Genomic DNA, 18,987 nt, shown 5'->3' on the forward strand with positions numbered 1-18,987 from the left:
ATCTTTATAAGTAAAAACAATACAATAAAATCGTATGAGTCAAACTCAATGTGGTGGCTTTGTTGTAATAAATGATGATAGGTAGCACTATTCTAGAGTCGATTTTGATTACTAAAATTTTTATAACATGCGGATAATTTGACATTTAAATACTAAAAAACCAAGTATATAAAAAAGATAAATTATAAATAAAATAAACGTAAAAGTAGTGTAATATTTTTTTATTAAAATTTTTGTTAGAAATAAAACCTAAGATTACCGAAATAGATAGTATTTATTTTGATAACTATATCGTATCTATAAAAACTAAAAACATAATAAAAATTCAATATCATAAACAATAAATCAGGTATATTAGATGTATAATAATACACTAAAAAATGTCAAATCTTTTTAAGAGGAACATAAGCCGAAGAAAATGGGTATTTAATAACTCATACAAGATCAGCACAAACGCAGATCATCATCATCATCATCATCATCATCTACATTCGAGAGTAGTCGCCTGTCACTAGTTCTCACTTCTCAGGTCCACGTCCACCTGTATACATCGGCACCTGCATCCCTTGACCCTACTACTATTTTGCCACACTTCTTCTAATACATAGAATTCTTCAAACAAACCGTAATCCCATCTATGATTTATGTAGTGTAATCGTAAATATAGCAAGAGAAAAGGAAGGATCTGCATAGAAGAAAGCAAAAAATGAGTTTCAGGGATGAAAATGAAGATGGAAGGGCGGATAGGGATCTCAGAAAACCGTTTCTTCATACGGGTAGTTGGTATCGTATGGGTTCAAGACAATCCAGTATGATGACGTCTTCTCAGATGATCAGAGACCGCTCTGTTTCTGTCCTTGCTTGTGTTCTTATCGTTGCATTAGGCCCCATCCAGTTCGGTTTCACTGTAAGTAATCTCCCAATTTCTATTTCCGAAAAAGATAGCATCTCTGGATTTTGTTGCAAGTTTTTCCATAATTGACTTCTGTCTGAAGTTGCTTGCTGTAAAACCTTACCAAATAACATAAGATCTATCATCTGTGTTAATTCTGAAGTTCAATATTGGTCAATTTCACATCTAGAGTTAGGGTGACTCTTTTATGGAAGATTTCAATTTTGTGTGATGTTTCTTGTTCTTTCAGGGTGGTTATTCTTCACCTACACAAACAGCTATTACTCGCGATCTTCACCTCTCTGTCTCTGAGGTTCGTTTGCTGATCATTTTCTTTTTACTGAATTTTGTTCGACTAATCTGGAGTTTGATTTCTTTTGAATAAAGATGAACTGATTTTGAAGTATTGGGTTTCAGTTCTCTTTGTTTGGTTCTTTATCAAATGTGGGTGCCATGGTTGGTGCAATAGCCAGTGGTCAAATTGCAGAGTATATTGGTCGGAAAGGGGTAATCCTTTCTTTCTTTCTTTGGATTTCATATCTGAAATTATATATATATATATATATATATATATATATATATATATATATATATATATACTTACTTTTACTCTACACACTTATATAATATAGCAATAAGTTGCAAAACATTCAAGATACATAACTCACAACTTTAAATCTATGTGGTCAAAATTTCAGTCTTTGATGATTGCAGCTATCCCTAACATCATTGGCTGGCTTTGTATATCATTTGCCCAAGTAATCTTCTAATAACAATTTCTTTTTCTTTTTTTTGCATCTAAAGTTTCTTAGAACCCTAATCATGTAGTCAATAATGGGTTTGTCTTTTATAGGATACATCATTTCTGTACATGGGAAGGTTATTGGAAGGATTTGGTGTTGGAATTATATCATATACGGTAATCCTTATTGTCAACTATATGTTTTAGAAGCATATTGTTTGTAAAAAGCTTCATTGATAATAAAAAAAATTATTATGTTTTTGGATTATGAAGGTTCCTGTTTATATAGCTGAGATAGCACCTCAAAACATGAGAGGGGGGTTAGGTTCTGTGAATCAGCTATCTGTCACAATTGGGATAATGCTTTCTTATTTACTGGGACTTTTTGTTAATTGGAGAATACTTGCAATTTTGGGTAATTACTTCTATTATGTTTATGTTTTTTAAGATATGCTTATTCTTATTCAAATAATTTATATTAATTAAATTCATTTGCAGGAACTTTGCCATGCCTAATTTTGATACCTGGTCTCTTTTTTATCCCTGAATCTCCTCGGTGGTTGGTAAGCTTAATGAAGTGTTTTGTTTTTGTTGGAGTTTTTTAATATTCTTTTTATTGGAAAGAAGAGCTTTTTTCTTTCTTGATATTAATGATTGAGCTAATTAATATTATCTGAATTTTCCAGGCAAAGATGGGTATGACTGATGATTTTGAATCTTCTTTGCAAGTTCTCCGTGGTTTTGATACTGATATTACTGTTGAAGTAAATGAAATTAAGGTGAATACTCTAACATTAAGGTAGTGTTTGGTTGGAATAGGAAGGAATGGAATGGTTCATTCCATTGGAATGAAAAAAAAAAGTTGTTTGTTTTGTGGGATGGGATGGAATGGAATGGACCATTCTTAGAGGAATGTGATTCCTGCTTGTTAATTTTTCATTCCTTAGCAAGGGGGTGTTCTCTTTTTCATTTCATCATGGAATGGAATGAAAAATTGCGATATAATGACTCATTCCATTCCTTTGTCATCATATGAAGACTGTTCAACCGGGATATTTGTTTCAGTATATGTGCATCAAACAATCTTTAATCTTATATCTTTTTAAAACATGATCTTACAACAATTGGTCAATATTTTCCATTTTTTTAGAGATCCGTAGCATCATCAAACAGAAGAGCTACAATTCGGTTTTCAGATCTCAAACAAAGAAGATATTGGTTCCCTCTAATGGTACCTTTTTTTTTTTTTTTTTTGTCTTTTCATACTTACTAAACATCATCTTCCGGAATCTTTAATTCCTGCAGATCGGAATCGGATTACTTGTCCTTCAACAGCTCAGTGGAATCAATGGTGTTCTATTCTATTCCAGTAACATTTTTCAAACTGCAGGAATTTCTAGCAGTGATGCTGCTACATTTGGACTCGGTGCTATCCAAGTAAGCATCAACATAACAACTACTTATAATGGGGCCCACTTTGTACCTGATTTACATTTCACAGTGTGGGCCACCTAATTATAACTAACTATTCCCCTTTTTAATTTTTAATAAAAACGACTTTCTAACAAAGATTATTTGCACCATTTAGGTTATTGCAACTGCAGTTTCCACATGGTTGGTTGACAAAACAGGACGTAGGCTTCTGCTAATTGTAAGGGAACCAATGCTACTTACTACATAGGATTCAATGCAAGAAATAGCAACCTACTTTTATTGATTTTTTTATTATAGCATCCTACTTTCATTTCTTTATAGGTAAAGATTGAAAATAAAATGTTGTAGTTGAAAGAAATGAAAGTAGGATGCTACAATATTAAAATAAATGAAAGTATGTTTTTATTTCTTACCTTACTTAAAATGGGGAAAATTTCTTTTTCAATAGGTTTCTTCTGCTGGAATGACTATCAGTCTCATAGTTGTTGCAGCATCCTTCTTCATTAAGGTAATTATATGTTTCTTTTTTCACCTTACAATTTGGATAAAACCACAATATATTTTTGAAAAAGATTTAAAGGTGTGAACTTTAAGTTCTTTTTTGCACCAATTTTATTGTGTAATATTATGGAAAACATTTTAGGATTATGTGGAAGACAATTCTTCGGTGTATGCTGCAATGGGTATCTTATCAGTGGTTGGAGTTGTGGTATGTGCTCTTTATCTTTATCTTTATAACTAAATGTGAGAAATAGCAATTTTACTTTCATTTCTTTTTATTTAAGCTTTGTACTTATGTTGTTTGACTTTGACCAACTTCTTGATTAGGGCATGGTAATTGCATTTTCTCTTGGAATGGGGCCCATCCCATGGATCATTATGTCTGAGGTAAAATTATATTTCAGTCAACCTCATAATATTAAAAAATTTGGGTAAAATTTTCATTATTTTCAGTTGCTAACATGAATAACATAATCTGCAACTTTTCCTACTGACATACATTAAGAATAATTTTCATGACTTAAAACTAAAGACTTTAAATTATTTATTTATTTATTTATTTCGATAAAACTCATTTATTTTTCTTGATGTTCCAGATTCTTCCTGTGAATATAAAAGGACTTGCAGGAAGTGTAGCAACATTATCCAATTGGTTTATCGCGTGGGTTATCACACTTACCGCACCTTTGCTTTTAGCATGGAGTGGTGGAGGTCTCTTCTCTCTCTCTCTCTCTCTCTCTCTCTCTCTCTCTCTCTGATAGACTGACACTGGGACTAAGACCGATGTCAATCAGAAAAAAAAATGATTGTCCCATCCAAAAAGTGGAATAGGATCATGCTCTTGATCACTCGTCGGTGAAAAGACATGAATGCCCTTCTTAACCCTAAAAAGTTTGTCCAGTCATGCAATAATGAAAATGACATGAATTTAGCAATAAATATAAAATATATGGTGAATTATAATTATATTTATAATTGTTTTTTTTTGGTTTGACAGGAACATTTACTCTGTACATGCTTATGTGTGCTGCAACGGTTGTGTTTTCGGCTCTTTTGGTACCAGAAACAAAGGGAAAAACATTGGAGGAGATACAGTTTTCCTTGAGATGATATGATGTTGCTCTATTCTTGATTTCATGTTGTTGATTAAATATTCTTTTTGTGTAATTCGAGGGCTTGTTGTAATTTATTTGGAATTTGTATGCAAATGCATGGTCTTTACGAATCCCATAAGAACATCATTATTACATTTGTTGCAATCATGTAATGTAATAAGAAAAGAGATAAAAGAGAAAGGGAATTGAGAACTTGTTTTTGAATAAGTGATAATATTGCATTTAAGTAGAGATAAATAAATGCGAACAGAGGTGAAGGTATTCATCTGAATAGTGTTGAAAGTTTTATTACAAAAATTACTAGTGAGTTTTATTCTATGCAATAAGTTTGAGAGGCTGCTGAAGAGCATATATATATTGTTTTGTTTATGTTATATTTGGTCAATTTAAGTTAGATTTAGCTTTCCAGGTATTTGATTCCAATAATTTTATAGGTAGCAACGTGATGAAGGTCGAGGGATTTGGAAAACCGAATTTAGAGATCGGTTAAATAGATAGGGTTGGGTTGACTTAAAAATGTGAATAATTTTTCATTAAGTTTTTTAATTATATAAAAGGTTTAGGTTATTTTTAGTCGTCGAATCTTTTTGAGTTTAATTTTTGTCATTATATATTTTTATAAGTTATTGGTTATTGAACTTGTATATTTGTGTATATTTATGGGTGTTTTATTTTAATCGTTATATTTTGTTTAAACTATTGGTTACTGAATTTGTTTTTTTTTTTTTTTTTCATTTTAGTGATTTTTTATTTTATATATATATATATATATATATATATATATATATATATATATATATATATATATATATATATATATATATATATATATATATAATAAACTTACTATGTTCTTTACAACTAAACTTGTCACATCAATTGTTTTTGAGTAAATTATACAACTAATCCTTGTAATTTAGGGTAGCTTACATATTTAATCCTTAATTTTTTTTTTTAACTTGAACGGATCCCAATCACTTTAAAAAGACTATTTTGTCGTTATCTACCTCATCACTATTGTCACCGATACTAACCCATACAATCCCAATGACTTTAAAAAGACTATTACAAGTCTTTGTATTAGGAGGCCCAAATTGGACAATATCTTGATACGTGTGAATCAATTGAAAACCCTAACAAGTCTACGACTTCTTACAGCAACTTGAGTTAGGGGACTCGATCCTCTTTCAACACACAAGGGCTATGTTTTCTATAAAGAAATTGCAAATACAAATAGATTCGACCAAACAAAATGTGGGTAAAAGGTTTTATGGTTGCCTTAATTCTATGGAGGAGACAAAAGTGAAACTAATTATCGACGGTAATTGGATGCATTTCTTCAGGCGACAAAAGCAATGATGTGGAAAATGACAAAATAGTTCTTAAAGTTTGGGGACTGTCCGAGTTAAAAAAGATTACGCCACTTTAAATTATAAGGATCATTCATATAATTTACTCTAAAATAATTGATGTAACAAGTTTAATTGTTGTGGAAATGAAAAACAAAATAGTAGTTCTTTTTCATTTTTTATTTTTATAAATATAATAATAAAGTAGATTGATTAAATATGAAATTTTAAACAAGTTCAATGACTAATGGTAGTTTAAACAAAATATAATGACTAAAACAAAATATCCAGAAAAATTCTATGACTAATTATAACACTGACGAAGTTGTTCAATATTATAAACCAATTATCACGATCATAGTGACTAAAATGAAAAAAAATAAAATCTATAACCAATAATAAAAATAAAATATTCACAAAAATCTAATGACTTAAACCATTATATAAATAATTAGTTACTAAATATGATGATAAGAATCATTATCGAAGTAACACTTTAACTTTTATTTATAATAAAAGAAAAAGTGAATATATGTTCGGTGCCTTTTTTGATTTTATTTTATGTAATTTTTAGGTAAATATAAATAGTGATTTAATGTTATTTTCAATAATGGTTAATTGATTTAAAACTATTTTATTTAATATTTTTATTTAAAATATAATCTTTTGGAAATTATCTAGTTTAATTAAGATGAGGGTTTTATATTTAAGATTATGTTTAAACATTTTAAAATTATTTTTAGTTTAACATTATATTTAAATTATCAAACTAAATATATTAATAATAAAAAATTCAATTTAATATAAATTAAAATGAATATTCATTTTGAACAAAATTAAAATAATAAAGTTCTAAATATTTTATATTTTATAATAGATATACAAAAGAAAATAACAAATACTTACATTCAAAACATAAATGTACGAACGGATGAAGGAGTAGTGTTTTAAGATAAATATATTTATAAATGGTAACCAAAGGCCAAAAGCCCAAAAGGATACAGAACATGCTCTACTCTTTCCACTCACATTTAATGGCTCATGTTAGGTGTATGAATCTTTTTGTTAAATCGCGACTTTTAGAACACAAATAGTGAGCTCCAACATGTGGGCCTCTTTATCATCCCTCGTTTTCAAATTTCACAATTAATATGTTTGATAATAAATCATGTTTATGCTACTATCAATTTCACCCGTATTAAATAATAAAGAAAATTGCAGTTATTGTCACGTGCTTTGCTGAATTTTTTTTTCTTCATTAAATAAGAGAGATGCATTTTTTAGAGGCAACGAAAGATTATATTAAAAAAAGCCGGTGGAAAGCTGGACCCGAAACATAGTACAAAGTACAATTACAGTGAAAGACAAGAGAAAAATACAACATAAAAATGAACACACAACAAGGAGAAAAATGCATTTAGGTACAGTTTTTAAAAGAGATATATTATAAAAAAGATTAAGTTTGTCTTACCTTCTGATGGAATTTTGCTTCGTTTATGTTGCAAACTTACGATTTTTTTTTTCTTTTCAATTTGCCTTTTTACAAGTTAAACCGGTCATCCTAAACCACATGTGCGTTGACCAGGTGTGATTAGCTGACATGGATGCCCACATCAGCATCCTCCTTCTCACTTAAGAAAATTGGAAGAAATAGGCAAGTCGTTAATAACTCATTATCTAATCAGACAACTTATATATATTATATAAATATAAGTGTTTTATATTATTCATGTATTGAATATGTATTTTTTTTTTTCTATTTTCAATATAATATTTTTTTGTATTATCAGTATAAATACTTCTTTTTCTGCATTTTCAATAAATACAAATTTGTTCATGTTATTAATACAAATATGTATTTTTAAAATAAAAGTACATTTGTAATGGTATTTGTGTATTCAAAAGCATAATTGAACACTTCAAAAAATTTACAACCGAAAACACAGTTATATATTTTATTGTAAAAACACTTTAAGTGTATACACAAACAAAATACATTTTAAATATATAAATAGCTTTAATAATTCACATCAAATAGATATTTTTATGTTTTTGAAATTTTTTAAAGATATGTATCTATATCTTTTATACTTTCAAAATCATAAAAAAATATAATTATGTATTTAAAACTATTTGTATGCTTATTAAATATAAATCAATATATTTTTACTCTATAAATAAGATTTTCATTGTAAAAATACATTTTGGCCTACATGTTTAATAAATGAATAATACAAAATAATATGTATTTATAAAATATATATGAAATCTATGTGTTTATATTGAAAATACGAAAAAATACATAGTTATATCGATATACGAAATATAGGTATTTATATTTAAAATACAAAATGTGTGTATTTAAATATTTATACTGAAACTTCAAAAAAAAATACTTATATTGATAATACGAAAAAAAATATGCATTTATTGAAAATATGAAAAAATTATATTGATAATACAAAAATACCTATCTATATTGAAAATACCAATTAATAATAATAATAATAATAATAATAATAATAATAATAATAATAATCGAAATCCTTTTATTCATAGTCTTTAAGATCTCGAAAGATGTTAAGATATTAATATTCTAGAAGCATAAACATGATCTTGTTCGCACTAGGACAAATTCTGAAGCAAAATTTATATTTGATAATTTAAGATCCCAACCATGATCTTAAGATATCAGATCTCACTTATTTTAAAGTCAAGTTTTTATTTTTCTAAAATTTTGGAACTCGTCATTCTACTTAAAGTCTCATGCAATGCTTAAAAAATTATACATTTAATTTATTAGTAGAGCCTAAAACTCCTTACATCCAACCCTAAATCAAGCATTGCATATTGCATATTACATGAAGCCTCATAGATAATTACAACTTCATCCATTCATTTTGAATTAGGCAAAACATTGTAACAGTTTTCATCTATACGAATTTTGATTACTACTTAAAGAAGTCAATATTTTAATCAACATCAAGTTATAATAGTTACTACACAATTCAAGATGACAAGATCTTCCAAAAACTTTATAAAAAGTTATAATGTTACTACACAATTCAAGATCTTCCAAAAACTTTATTTTTATAAGATCTTTTGATTCCAATATAAAACGTAAAATAATAAAGATGTAAAATAATTAGATGTAAGATACAGATTTTGACAACCTCAATTTTGTTTATATGATTTGATAAGTTTTGAATTATCTCTTTTATACAAAAACATCCAGTCATCAGAATTTGAGTTGAACCCAACTTTCCCAAAAATGAATTTCAAATGTGCATTTATTCTCAAAACTGGAATAAACATCCAATTAAAATGCAGTTGTAAGGTCATAAATTGCCATGAAAAACATAAAGTTAAAAAGTACCCCTGTACCACTACCAACCACAAATGGTCCCCAAATATTAACATGAAAATAAATGCTCAAAACTAGTCACTATTCATTACATATTTCATCATTCTATTTTTAACCAATATGCACTTTTGTTTTTGAACTGAATTTCCAACATCTAACAAAATTAAAAACCAGAAAACATAAACAATCGAACAACCAAAAAGGCGTATGATGCTGCATTTCAATATTATGATCACAAGGTGTTTGATGAAATGCCCAAGAAAGAAAAGCCACAAGATAAACAGCATGAAAACATCATTTGAGTAAAATGAGCAACAATGTCATGATCAAGATCAATAACTTATCCAAAAGAAAATAAAACTGGAAATCAAAATTTAACTTAAATGATCAAAACCAATACAATTAACGAAGAAAAAAAAACACAGAAACCAATTTAACCAATTACGAAAGTAATTCAACCGGATACTTGTCAATACAATCATCCCATGGACCATTTTGTGACGATTTCACATTTCGCAACGCTTTCCAAACAGCACTGTTGCATTTAAACCCACTCCCAAATGCAATCTGCCATACCCGTTGACCTTTTTTCATCCTCCCTTTAGCTTCGATATAAGCCAATTCATACCAAATTGAGCTTGAAGAAGTGTTCCCAAATCTATGAAGTGTCATTCGCGACGCTTCAACATGTGTCGGGTATAGCTGCAGATTCTTCTCAAGCTCATCAATCACAGCCCGACCACCAGCGTGGATGCAGAAATGGTCGAAAGCTAATTTGAAATCAGGAATGTAGGGTTTGATGTTGTTATTGAAGAATTTTTTTATTATTAAAGTGCAGAAGAAAAGGAGCTGTTCACTGATTGGAAGAACAAGTGGGCCCAGAGTAGTGATGTTGGTTTTCAGTGCGCCGCCGGCGATTGCCATGAGATCTTTTGATAAAGAGACACCAGTTTTTCCGGCGGCGTCTTGTTCTTGATATACGCAACGGAAAGCTTTCTCATCTGCACCACGGTGGGTTCTGACGACATGAACGAGTTTGTATTTTGCTCGTCTTTTATCGATTGATTTGTTGGAGAGTAAAACTGCAGAACCACCGACTCGAAATAAACAATTGGGGATCAGCATGGACTTTTTGTTCCCGAAATACCAATTTTGGGTGATGTTTTCGGTGCTGACAACGACGGCGTATGTATTCCGGTGAACCTGTAACATATCCTTGGCAAGATCGATGGCAATCACACCGGCGCTGCATCCCATTCCGCCCAAATTGAAGCTCCGGATGTTACCTCTTAATTTGTATTTGTTAACGATCATGGAAGACAAGGAAGGAGTCGGATTGAACAAGCTACAGTTCACCACAAGGATGCCGATGTCTTTTGGTTTAACTCCGGTACTGGAAAACAGATTATCTAAAGCTCCGTACATAACCTGCTCCGCCTCCTCCCTGGCGGCGGCCATGGATGGACGTGGAGGTACAAAATGCATAGCTTCAGGTACATAAGTTTCTTCACCGAGTCCAGACCTTTCCAAGATCTTTCTTTGAAACTCAAGAGACGATTCATCAAAATCACCGGTTAACCTAGAATGCTTCATGAATCGTTCGTATGGAGCCTTCAGGTGATCCGGTGCACGATAGCAAGAGTAATCAACGAGGTATACGGGTTTAGGTCGGGTCATGATGTAGACAGTAGATCCGAATACCAAAACAGTAGAACATACAATCACACTAACGAGATTGTATTGTAGATGAACCCATAATTGACGAATGTCATTAGGGTTCATTTGAGATGCTTCGATTAAGATTATGATCATAACAGGGATCAAACACAAGGTCAATAAGTGAGAGATGAGATAGTGGTAACCTAATTTGACGTATTTGAGATTTACGCTTTGGAGGAAATCAGGAAGCCTGCGATGAGAGTGGCGTTGATTGATCTGAACACCGACGGCCGGTCCTCCATCACCGCCGACGCCGCCACCACTAGCACGGTCAGTCTTGAGATTGGGGTGGCTGACTCCTCCTCCTCCTCCTCCGTCCATGGTGGTGGTGGTGGGTGGATTCAAAGATACCCAACAGCAAGTCAAAGATTGGAAAAAATTTATATGGAAAGGGGTGAAATTTTGATGTTTTTGAGTGGGGGCGTAGCGTAGTAAAGTTGAATGATTCGAGAATGAATAATATTAAGAAATGTGTGGGTGTGGAAGGGAAAGCATAATCTATTACCAAGTGAGGAATGCCCCACTTTTTTAAAATTTTCTATTTTTACAATCTTAGATTTATGAATTAAAAGTTTTTGTCATCCATAAAAAATAAAAAGGAATAAATGATAACGTAATAATGTCTTTTCTTTATCAAATATTTTGGTAAAGGTTAACACTAACACATCATGACAATATTTTTAAAAAGAACATGGTATGTCATATTCATAGTTTAAGTGGCTATCTTTGAATATTACTTACGTTTAAACATGCAATTATGCTTGGACTTTTTTTAGTTCATAATAAATATTTTCTGAATAAAACTTCTAACCTATCTAACTGATCTAATTATTCATAGAGAAATCAAATACCTTTTTCTATTTATATTCGTATCAATTTATAATTACGACAAGTCTAATGTTTTATTTTTTCAAAAATATTTTATATATTTTATGACAGTTGTCACCAGACATAGAAATTTTTGTTGGAGTTGCATCCTACACTAGAAATTGCAAATTTTGCTTATAGAGTCATTACTTGTGATTTTCCGAAATAAAAAGCTCCAGCTCAATTCCTTTATCTCAAAGAAGATTTATCTATTTTGTGATATTTGTAAGAACTCCATGATACTTAGGTTGCCCGGAGTGGAGGGAGCTTCACGCGTGAAATGCTTATGTGGAGGCTCTCTCCACGCGTGAACACCGCCCCTGGCTTCAGTGGGTTGGTGGTGGCGTGACTTTCGGACGAAGACGCGTACATTGATTGGTCCTTTAATTTGGACCGTTGGCTGGGTTACTAAATAGATAAATAAATAAATAAACTTTTTTTCTTTAATTTCCTTTATCTCTATATATATCCATCCGCTTTTACACATTTTTTTCAAAACAAACATACAAATTCTCTCAAATCAAACATACAAATTCAACAAAAAATGGATACTGGTTCTGATGACGATTTGGTATTGCACACACTATTGTCTGCGGCACAAGACGTAATTCGTGAGAGAGGCGAAACTTCACACCGTGAGAAGAAACATAGAAAATATATCAATCGGGATCGAGAGGCGGCACATGAACTTTTGGTACGTGATTATTTTGCCACTGATAGTCTTTATGACCTATCGAAATTCGAAGAACGTTTTCGTATTAGTAGAAATTTATTTTTACGTATAGCTTCAGATTTGGAACGTAATTATGAGTTTTTCCAATTACGATGGGATGCTAGAGGTAAACATGGTTTTACCACAATACAAAAATATACAACCGCTCTTAGATAATTAGGATATGATATAACCGCAGATGCATCAGATGAGTATTTGAAAATATCTGAGAGTACGGGTCGAGACTGTACATATCTTTTCTGTGAGTATGTTATAGAGCTTTACCGTGACATATACTTGCGACATCCGACTAAAAGTGATGTCGAGCAGTTGTATGACGCACATGAAGCTAAACATGGTTTTCCAGGGATGCTTGGTAGTATTGATTGTACACATTGGGAGTGGGCAAATTATCCCAATGCGTGGTGTGGTCAATTCACGCGAGGAGATCACGGGGTCCCGACTGTTATACTGGAGGTGGTTGTTTCAAACGACCTATGGTTTTGTCATGCATTCTTTGGTATGACAGGGTCAAACAATGACCTAAATGTGCTTCACGCTTCTCTGTTATTTAACGATATTTTGCAGGGTAAAGCACCAGATATATCATATGTTGTGAATGGAAATGAATACAAGTATGAATATTACCTAGGTTATGGTATATATCCAGAGTATGCTACATTTGTTAAGTCTTTTCCGTTTCCAGCCGATGAGAAACGAAAATTGTTCAAGTTAGCACAAGAATCTGCACGGATGGACGTCGAAAGAGCGTTTGGAGTCCTAAAACAAAGGTGACACATAATCAAGCATCCAACACGAACATGGGATAGGGCAAAACTAACGACGGTGTTGACTGTTTGTGTGATTTTACATAACATGATAATAGAAGAAGAGGGCAAAACTATTTGTTCATAAACCGGGAACGATGTACTTAACCCCCTGCAGTAATACAAGTTGGCAGCCCGGCATACTTCTCTAGGGTTTTGGAAATACAAAATCATGAGACACATCACAATCTACGACACGATTTGACCGAGCACATATGGGGGAGACAACTCCAAGGGGGAAATGACGATGTAGACAAAGAGGATGACGGCGATGATTACGATGAGAATGTAGACGATGACGACGAGGCGGATGAGGATGATGATGACGATGACGAAGAGTAGTATTTGTTTGCGGTTTTTATGTTTTACTTTTTTTTTAAGACAAAACTTCATAAATGGTCCCTGTGGTTTTCGAAAATATCAAGTTTAGTCCCTAAGTTCAAAAAACCTCACAGATGATCCCTGTGGTTTCAAAACTTTTAACAAATGGTCCTTCCGCCTAACTCCGTCAGCTTTCTACCGTTAAGTGAGGGGCATTTTCGTCATTTCAATTAGGGGTGTAAGTGAGCCGAGCTACTCGTGAGCTACTCGGGATTGAATCGTTAAAAGCTCGACTCGAGATCGAATTAAACGAGCCCGAGCTGAGCTCGAGCCTAAATATGAGGCTCGTTTATTAAACGAGCTCGAGCCGAGCTTCAATTAGTGGGCTCGCGAGCCTAAACGAGCTTAAATGAGCCTATATATATATATATATATATATATATATATATATATATATATATATATATATATATGTGTGTGTGTGTGTGTGTGTATAGGCTCCTTTAGGCTCGATTAGGCTCGCGAGCCCACTAACTTGTTCACGAGTCGAGCTCGAGCTTCCTCAAAAGTAAACGAGCCAAGCTCGAGCTTGGTCAGGCTCGGGCTCGGCTCGGCTCGTTTACACCCCTAATTTCAATACACAGGGACCATTTATGAGGTTTTCTCTATTTAAAAAAAAGAAAAAAATATAATTATTTAATTAAAGGGCCTCTCTCTCTCTCTCAGAGTGCAAAACACCATAAAACTACCACCCATCTTCACACCTTTGTGATTCACTGCTACTCTTCTTCCCTTTTTTTTGTCGTTGCCATCAACTAGAACAAGAGTTACAAAGCAACATGTTCAGATCGAGGACTCGTATCATATACATGTTCTTTTGGGTGACTCTCTTCCATTGATAAACTTGTGACATCAATCTCAGACCTTTCTATTAAGCTGCCATGTTCTTCAAAATAAGAACTTGTTTCTGAAACTGATGTTGCCACCTCATCGTCGTCTTTCTCATTATATACCTGTTCACTCACTTCATCAGATGATGACAGACTTGATGCCCTGCTATGAACTGCTTCTACCATAATCTCCAAAGAAGAGACCACATTCACTATTTCTTGTTGATTCATCACATTCCCAACACTTATTTCATCCTCATGAAGTCTTTCATCTCTTTCCCTCACTTGAACAGATTCCACATTGTCATCGATACCATCTTCAAAAGAAATAAGTTATGGTTCTTGAGAAAGGTCAATATGGTCCTTATTTTTAAGGTCATCAACTGAAGAAACAGATTCTGTATCAGATATAGAGCTCAACTTGGAGTCACTAAATTCACTTGATTGTCTTTCAAAAGCCACTGAACCAACATGCTCAGGTACAAAGTAAGGTATTTCATGGCTTTCATAAATCAACTCTTCATGTTCATGTTCTTGATCTTTTTCAGAAATCAGTTCGGGTTCTAGAGAATGGTGGTCAACTTCTGTATGATCCTTATTTTCAACATCACTAGCTGAAGATACCATTTTGTACAGGTATGGAGCTCAACTTGGAGTCACTAACTCCACTTAATTGTCTTTCATAGGCTAATGAAGCAACATGTTCGGGTACAAAGTAAGGTCTTTCATGGCTTTCAGAAATCAACTCTTGATGTTCATGTTCTTGATCTTTTTCAGAAACCAGTTCTTGTTCTAGAGACTGTTCATTTCAATACACAACGACTGCCTGTTGTTTTGCGACATCCTAACCACCGCCTCCTCCTGTCGTGACCCACCACCATCAAACGCCCCGACACCACTGCTTCCTTCCACCTATTGCCTCCACTCCAGCTTCCACTTGCCATCACCTCCGCCAAGAAACACCAGTTGCCACCTCGTCTTTCTCTCTGTATCGACGAGCAACACCAATCCCCGCTACCGTAACGTGTCGGCCGACCACCAGTAGGCTTCTCCCCTCCCCCCGCTCATCTTTCCCGTCGAGATTAGGCAGAATATAACTGATTGGTGGGTAGATGTGGAATTTTGATTAAGAAGGAAGAGAGGAAGAAGATGAGTTGTTCATCTTGGGTAAAAAGAAAAAGGAGAAGGATGTGGGGGTATACGGTGGAGAGAGAGAGGGGGGCCCTTTAATTAAATAATTATATTTTTTTCCTTTTTTTTAAATAGAGAAAACCTCATAAATGGTCCCTATGTATTGAAATGACGAAAATGCCCTCACTTAACGGTAGAAAGCTGACGGAGTTAGGCGGAAGGACCATTTGTTAAAAGTTTTGAAACCACAGGGACCATCTATGAGGTTTTTTGAACTTAGGGACTAAACTTGATATTTTCAGAAACCACAAGCACCATTTTTGAAGTTTTGTCTTTTTTTAATTAAGTAGTGTAATATTTCATTTGTTAGGTTTTATGTGTATTTTAGTAATTTAGGTTTTAAATTTCTATGTTTTTAATTAATGAAATGTGTTTTTTTTTGTGTTCTCAAAAAATTTATTTGTCTTATAAATTATGTTTTTTTCATATAGTGTTACAAAAAATAAAAAAAAGTTATCTATTTTATAAATTATATTATTTATTTAATATAATGTTAAAAAAATAAGAAATAAATAAATAAGTGAATGTTGTTTGTTGTGACCGTTTCCTATGTAGAGTGGATTGGTGGTGAAGATGATGTGACGCAGAGGTGACACCACTTTTCCGGTGGGTTGGTGCCTTGGTGGTGACCACTCCACATAGCCTTAGAGTATTAAACATTCCAACCACAACCTCTATCCTCTATGAATAAGCTTCACAAGCTTCGGCCACAAAGAATTCGGCTCAGTTTGGAATCTCCATCACCATTTACAAATGCAAAACTCAATTCAAAGTAAAAAAGATTTCCAATACCATCACCCTCTTCTTTAACCGTCAACACAGTAAATAAACACATTTCCTTTGCCCTTATTTTGCCTCCCCAGAATATCATATATTCTAACATTTAAGAATTGCTTCTGAAATCAACAGAGAACAATATGGAGACTCCTTATCAAAATACTAGTTCATCATTGGATTAATAACATTTATACTTTTAAATTAAAAAATTTTATTCATAAATAAGTATATTATGATATTCCAACTATTTATACAAATCATATAGTTTCCGACAGACAAACCGAGATAAGTTTTTTTTTAATGGCAAACTATCATATTCCTAACTAAATCCTAAACACCACTTATGTCTCCTAGTGAGACTTGAACACATGACCTCTAATTTGAGAGAGTCACTCCTTACCGCTAGACCAAAGGCCCTTGACAAACCAAGATAAGCGAATCTTGTTTTGGAGCGGTTTTATTCATTGGATACCAAATTTCTATCTAATGTATTTGAAAAGAAAAAAAAAATCTTTATATATATATATATATATATATATATATATATATATATATATATATATATATATATATATATATATATATATATATGTTCAAATGTTTTTACTATCTATTGTGTGCTTCTAGGATTGATTCTGGACCAATCATTTTAGTTATTTTAAGAAAGTAATTAATGTATATTAAATACTGAAGTTCTAATTAATTCTCATTATATCTTTAATATCTAATATGCATTAATTACTTTATTAAAATAACTAAAATGATTGGTCCAGAATCAATCCTACATGCACACAATAGATAGTTAGAACAATATAACCTAACCCTATATATATATATATATATATATATATATATATATATATATATATATATATATATATATATATATATATATATATATATATATATAGAAACATGATCATTTGAGGACTCTTTTCTCAATTAGGACTCGTGAGAACATCTTAAAAAATTTGAAAAAAATACAAATCATAAAATCGAGCATAGTACTATATTTAAGAGAAAAAAAATTGGAAAATTTATTTTGAATCATTAAAATTGAATCATGGATCATAAAAATGATCCATAATTCAATTTTAATGATCCATTTTTTTCCAAGTTGTTTTTCTTTTCAATATAGTAACTACTATGCTCGATTTTATGATTTGTATTTTTGTTTAATTTTTTTTTTCAATTTTCTTAAGTTATCATCACCGAAAAATGAGTCATCACCCGGACTAGATATATATATGAAGATTTTTTTTCCACATGTCATTTTATAGGTTTTCCTAATTTATTAAATTTCACATAGTATTTTAATGTATTAATTACAATAAATGTAGTAATAAATAGATATTAATTTCATTAATGAACTTACCTCAAAATTTCAAATTTTCTAAATTAAAGTTTAATTAATATCTTTTATTTATTTATCTAAATTATTTATGTAAATTTAAAATAGAAAAAAACACTTTAATTTAATAATTCAATATTTTTCTCATTTTTGTTATAAATTCAAACTTCTCAAATATATAAACCTTCATAGTTAACTATTTTTTTAAATAAATCCATCTAATATATGGGAAGTGTATATATATATATATATATATATATATATATATATATATATATATATATATATATATAGGCCTAGGTTATTCTATTCAAACTAATTATTGTGTTATTGTATGTATAAATATGGGCCAATCATTTTACTTATTTTAAAAAGTGATTAATACATATTATTGAATTAAAAATAATTGAAAAATATCATCTAGTTTAACTAGAAGGGTATTTTAGTCGATTAACATAGATTTAATAAAGGAAAATTGTATTTTTTAAGGGATCATAGATTCTATTAATTTTAAAAATCCGATTTTAAGAATTATAATTATTTTAATTCGGACATTCTGACAGAATATGTTTATGAGTATATTCAAAATTAAAAATATTCTTGAACCATAAATAATAAAAATATTCTTGAACCTATTTCTTGATCATGAATTTAAAAACTTCTTTTAGAATAACAAATTCTTGAACAATCACTAGAAGAATAAAAACAAAAAAAATACATTATTTCTTATAGAATACGGGTAAAACTTGTTAATAATTACATTTATTGTTAAAGAATAAAACTTAAAAAACAATCAAAACCGGAAAGAAAACATCAAAATCTAACAACGACTAATACATTCTAAAAGAATAATGTGGTTCGTTTCAATTTTGTGGTCCGTTCTTCAAGCATCAACTTCTGTGATTCCAATAGAATTGGAATTCGTGATTCCATTC

General features: G+C 31.4%; 3 protein-coding genes across 4 annotated transcripts; 2 read left to right on the forward strand and 1 right to left on the reverse strand.

The window, feature by feature from the left end:
* Nucleotides 1-393: 393 nt before the first annotated feature.
* LOC111875892 (sugar transporter ERD6-like 6) lies at nucleotides 394-4,891 on the forward strand. Of its 2 annotated transcripts, none has more exons than XM_023872425.2 (17): nucleotides 394-529; nucleotides 651-907; nucleotides 1,143-1,205; nucleotides 1,310-1,399; nucleotides 1,591-1,650; nucleotides 1,746-1,811; nucleotides 1,908-2,049; nucleotides 2,133-2,197; nucleotides 2,321-2,413; nucleotides 2,785-2,865; nucleotides 2,940-3,071; nucleotides 3,223-3,285; nucleotides 3,517-3,576; nucleotides 3,712-3,777; nucleotides 3,897-3,956; nucleotides 4,166-4,280; nucleotides 4,567-4,891. In XM_023872425.2, the coding sequence occupies exons 2-17, from the start codon at nucleotides 707-709 to the stop codon at nucleotides 4,677-4,679; spliced, it is 1,470 nt and encodes a 489-aa protein (XP_023728193.1). In that variant the 5' UTR covers nucleotides 394-529; nucleotides 651-706; the 3' UTR covers nucleotides 4,680-4,891. The 2 variants fall into 2 exon arrangements, with proteins under 2 accessions (XP_023728193.1, XP_023728196.1); XM_023872428.3 differs by having other exon boundaries at nucleotides 441-543.
* Nucleotides 4,892-9,674: 4,783 nt separating this feature from the next.
* On the reverse strand, nucleotides 9,675-11,585 carry LOC111875902 (3-ketoacyl-CoA synthase 4). The gene has a single exon (XM_023872432.3). The coding sequence runs from the start codon at nucleotides 11,435-11,437 to the stop codon at nucleotides 9,839-9,841; it is 1,599 nt and encodes a 532-aa protein (XP_023728200.1). The 5' UTR covers nucleotides 11,438-11,585; the 3' UTR covers nucleotides 9,675-9,838.
* A 942-nt stretch (nucleotides 11,586-12,527) lies between these two features.
* LOC111875967 (uncharacterized) lies at nucleotides 12,528-13,490 on the forward strand. The gene is made up of 2 exons (XM_023872487.2): nucleotides 12,528-12,822; nucleotides 12,973-13,490. Exons 1-2 carry the CDS (start codon nucleotides 12,528-12,530, stop codon nucleotides 13,488-13,490), a joined length of 813 nt encoding a protein of 270 aa, XP_023728255.2.
* The last annotated feature ends 5,497 nt before the right edge of the window (nucleotides 13,491-18,987 follow it).

This window comes from Lactuca sativa, chromosome 1 (assembly GCF_002870075.4).
Source record: "Lactuca sativa cultivar Salinas chromosome 1, Lsat_Salinas_v11, whole genome shotgun sequence".
NCBI classification, from domain to species: domain Eukaryota; kingdom Viridiplantae; phylum Streptophyta; class Magnoliopsida; order Asterales; family Asteraceae; genus Lactuca; species Lactuca sativa.

Coding starts and splice junctions, on each gene's coding strand:
- LOC111875892 (XM_023872425.2), top strand. CDS start 707: ATGAGTTTCAGGGATGAAAATGAAGATGGAAGGGCGGATAGGGATCTC. Junction 1,812..1,907: donor TTGGAATTATATCATATACG/GTAATCCTTATT, acceptor TGGATTATGAAG/GTTCCTGTTTATATAGCTGA. Junction 2,866..2,939: donor GATATTGGTTCCCTCTAATG/GTACCTTTTTTT, acceptor TAATTCCTGCAG/ATCGGAATCGGATTACTTGT.
- LOC111875967 (XM_023872487.2), top strand. CDS start 12,528: ATGGATACTGGTTCTGATGACGATTTGGTATTGCACACACTATTGTCT. Junction 12,823..12,972: donor ATTACGATGGGATGCTAGAG/GTAAACATGGTT, acceptor AGTATGTTATAG/AGCTTTACCGTGACATATAC.
- LOC111875902 (XM_023872432.3), bottom strand. CDS start 11,437: ATGGACGGAGGAGGAGGAGGAGGAGTCAGCCACCCCAATCTCAAGACT.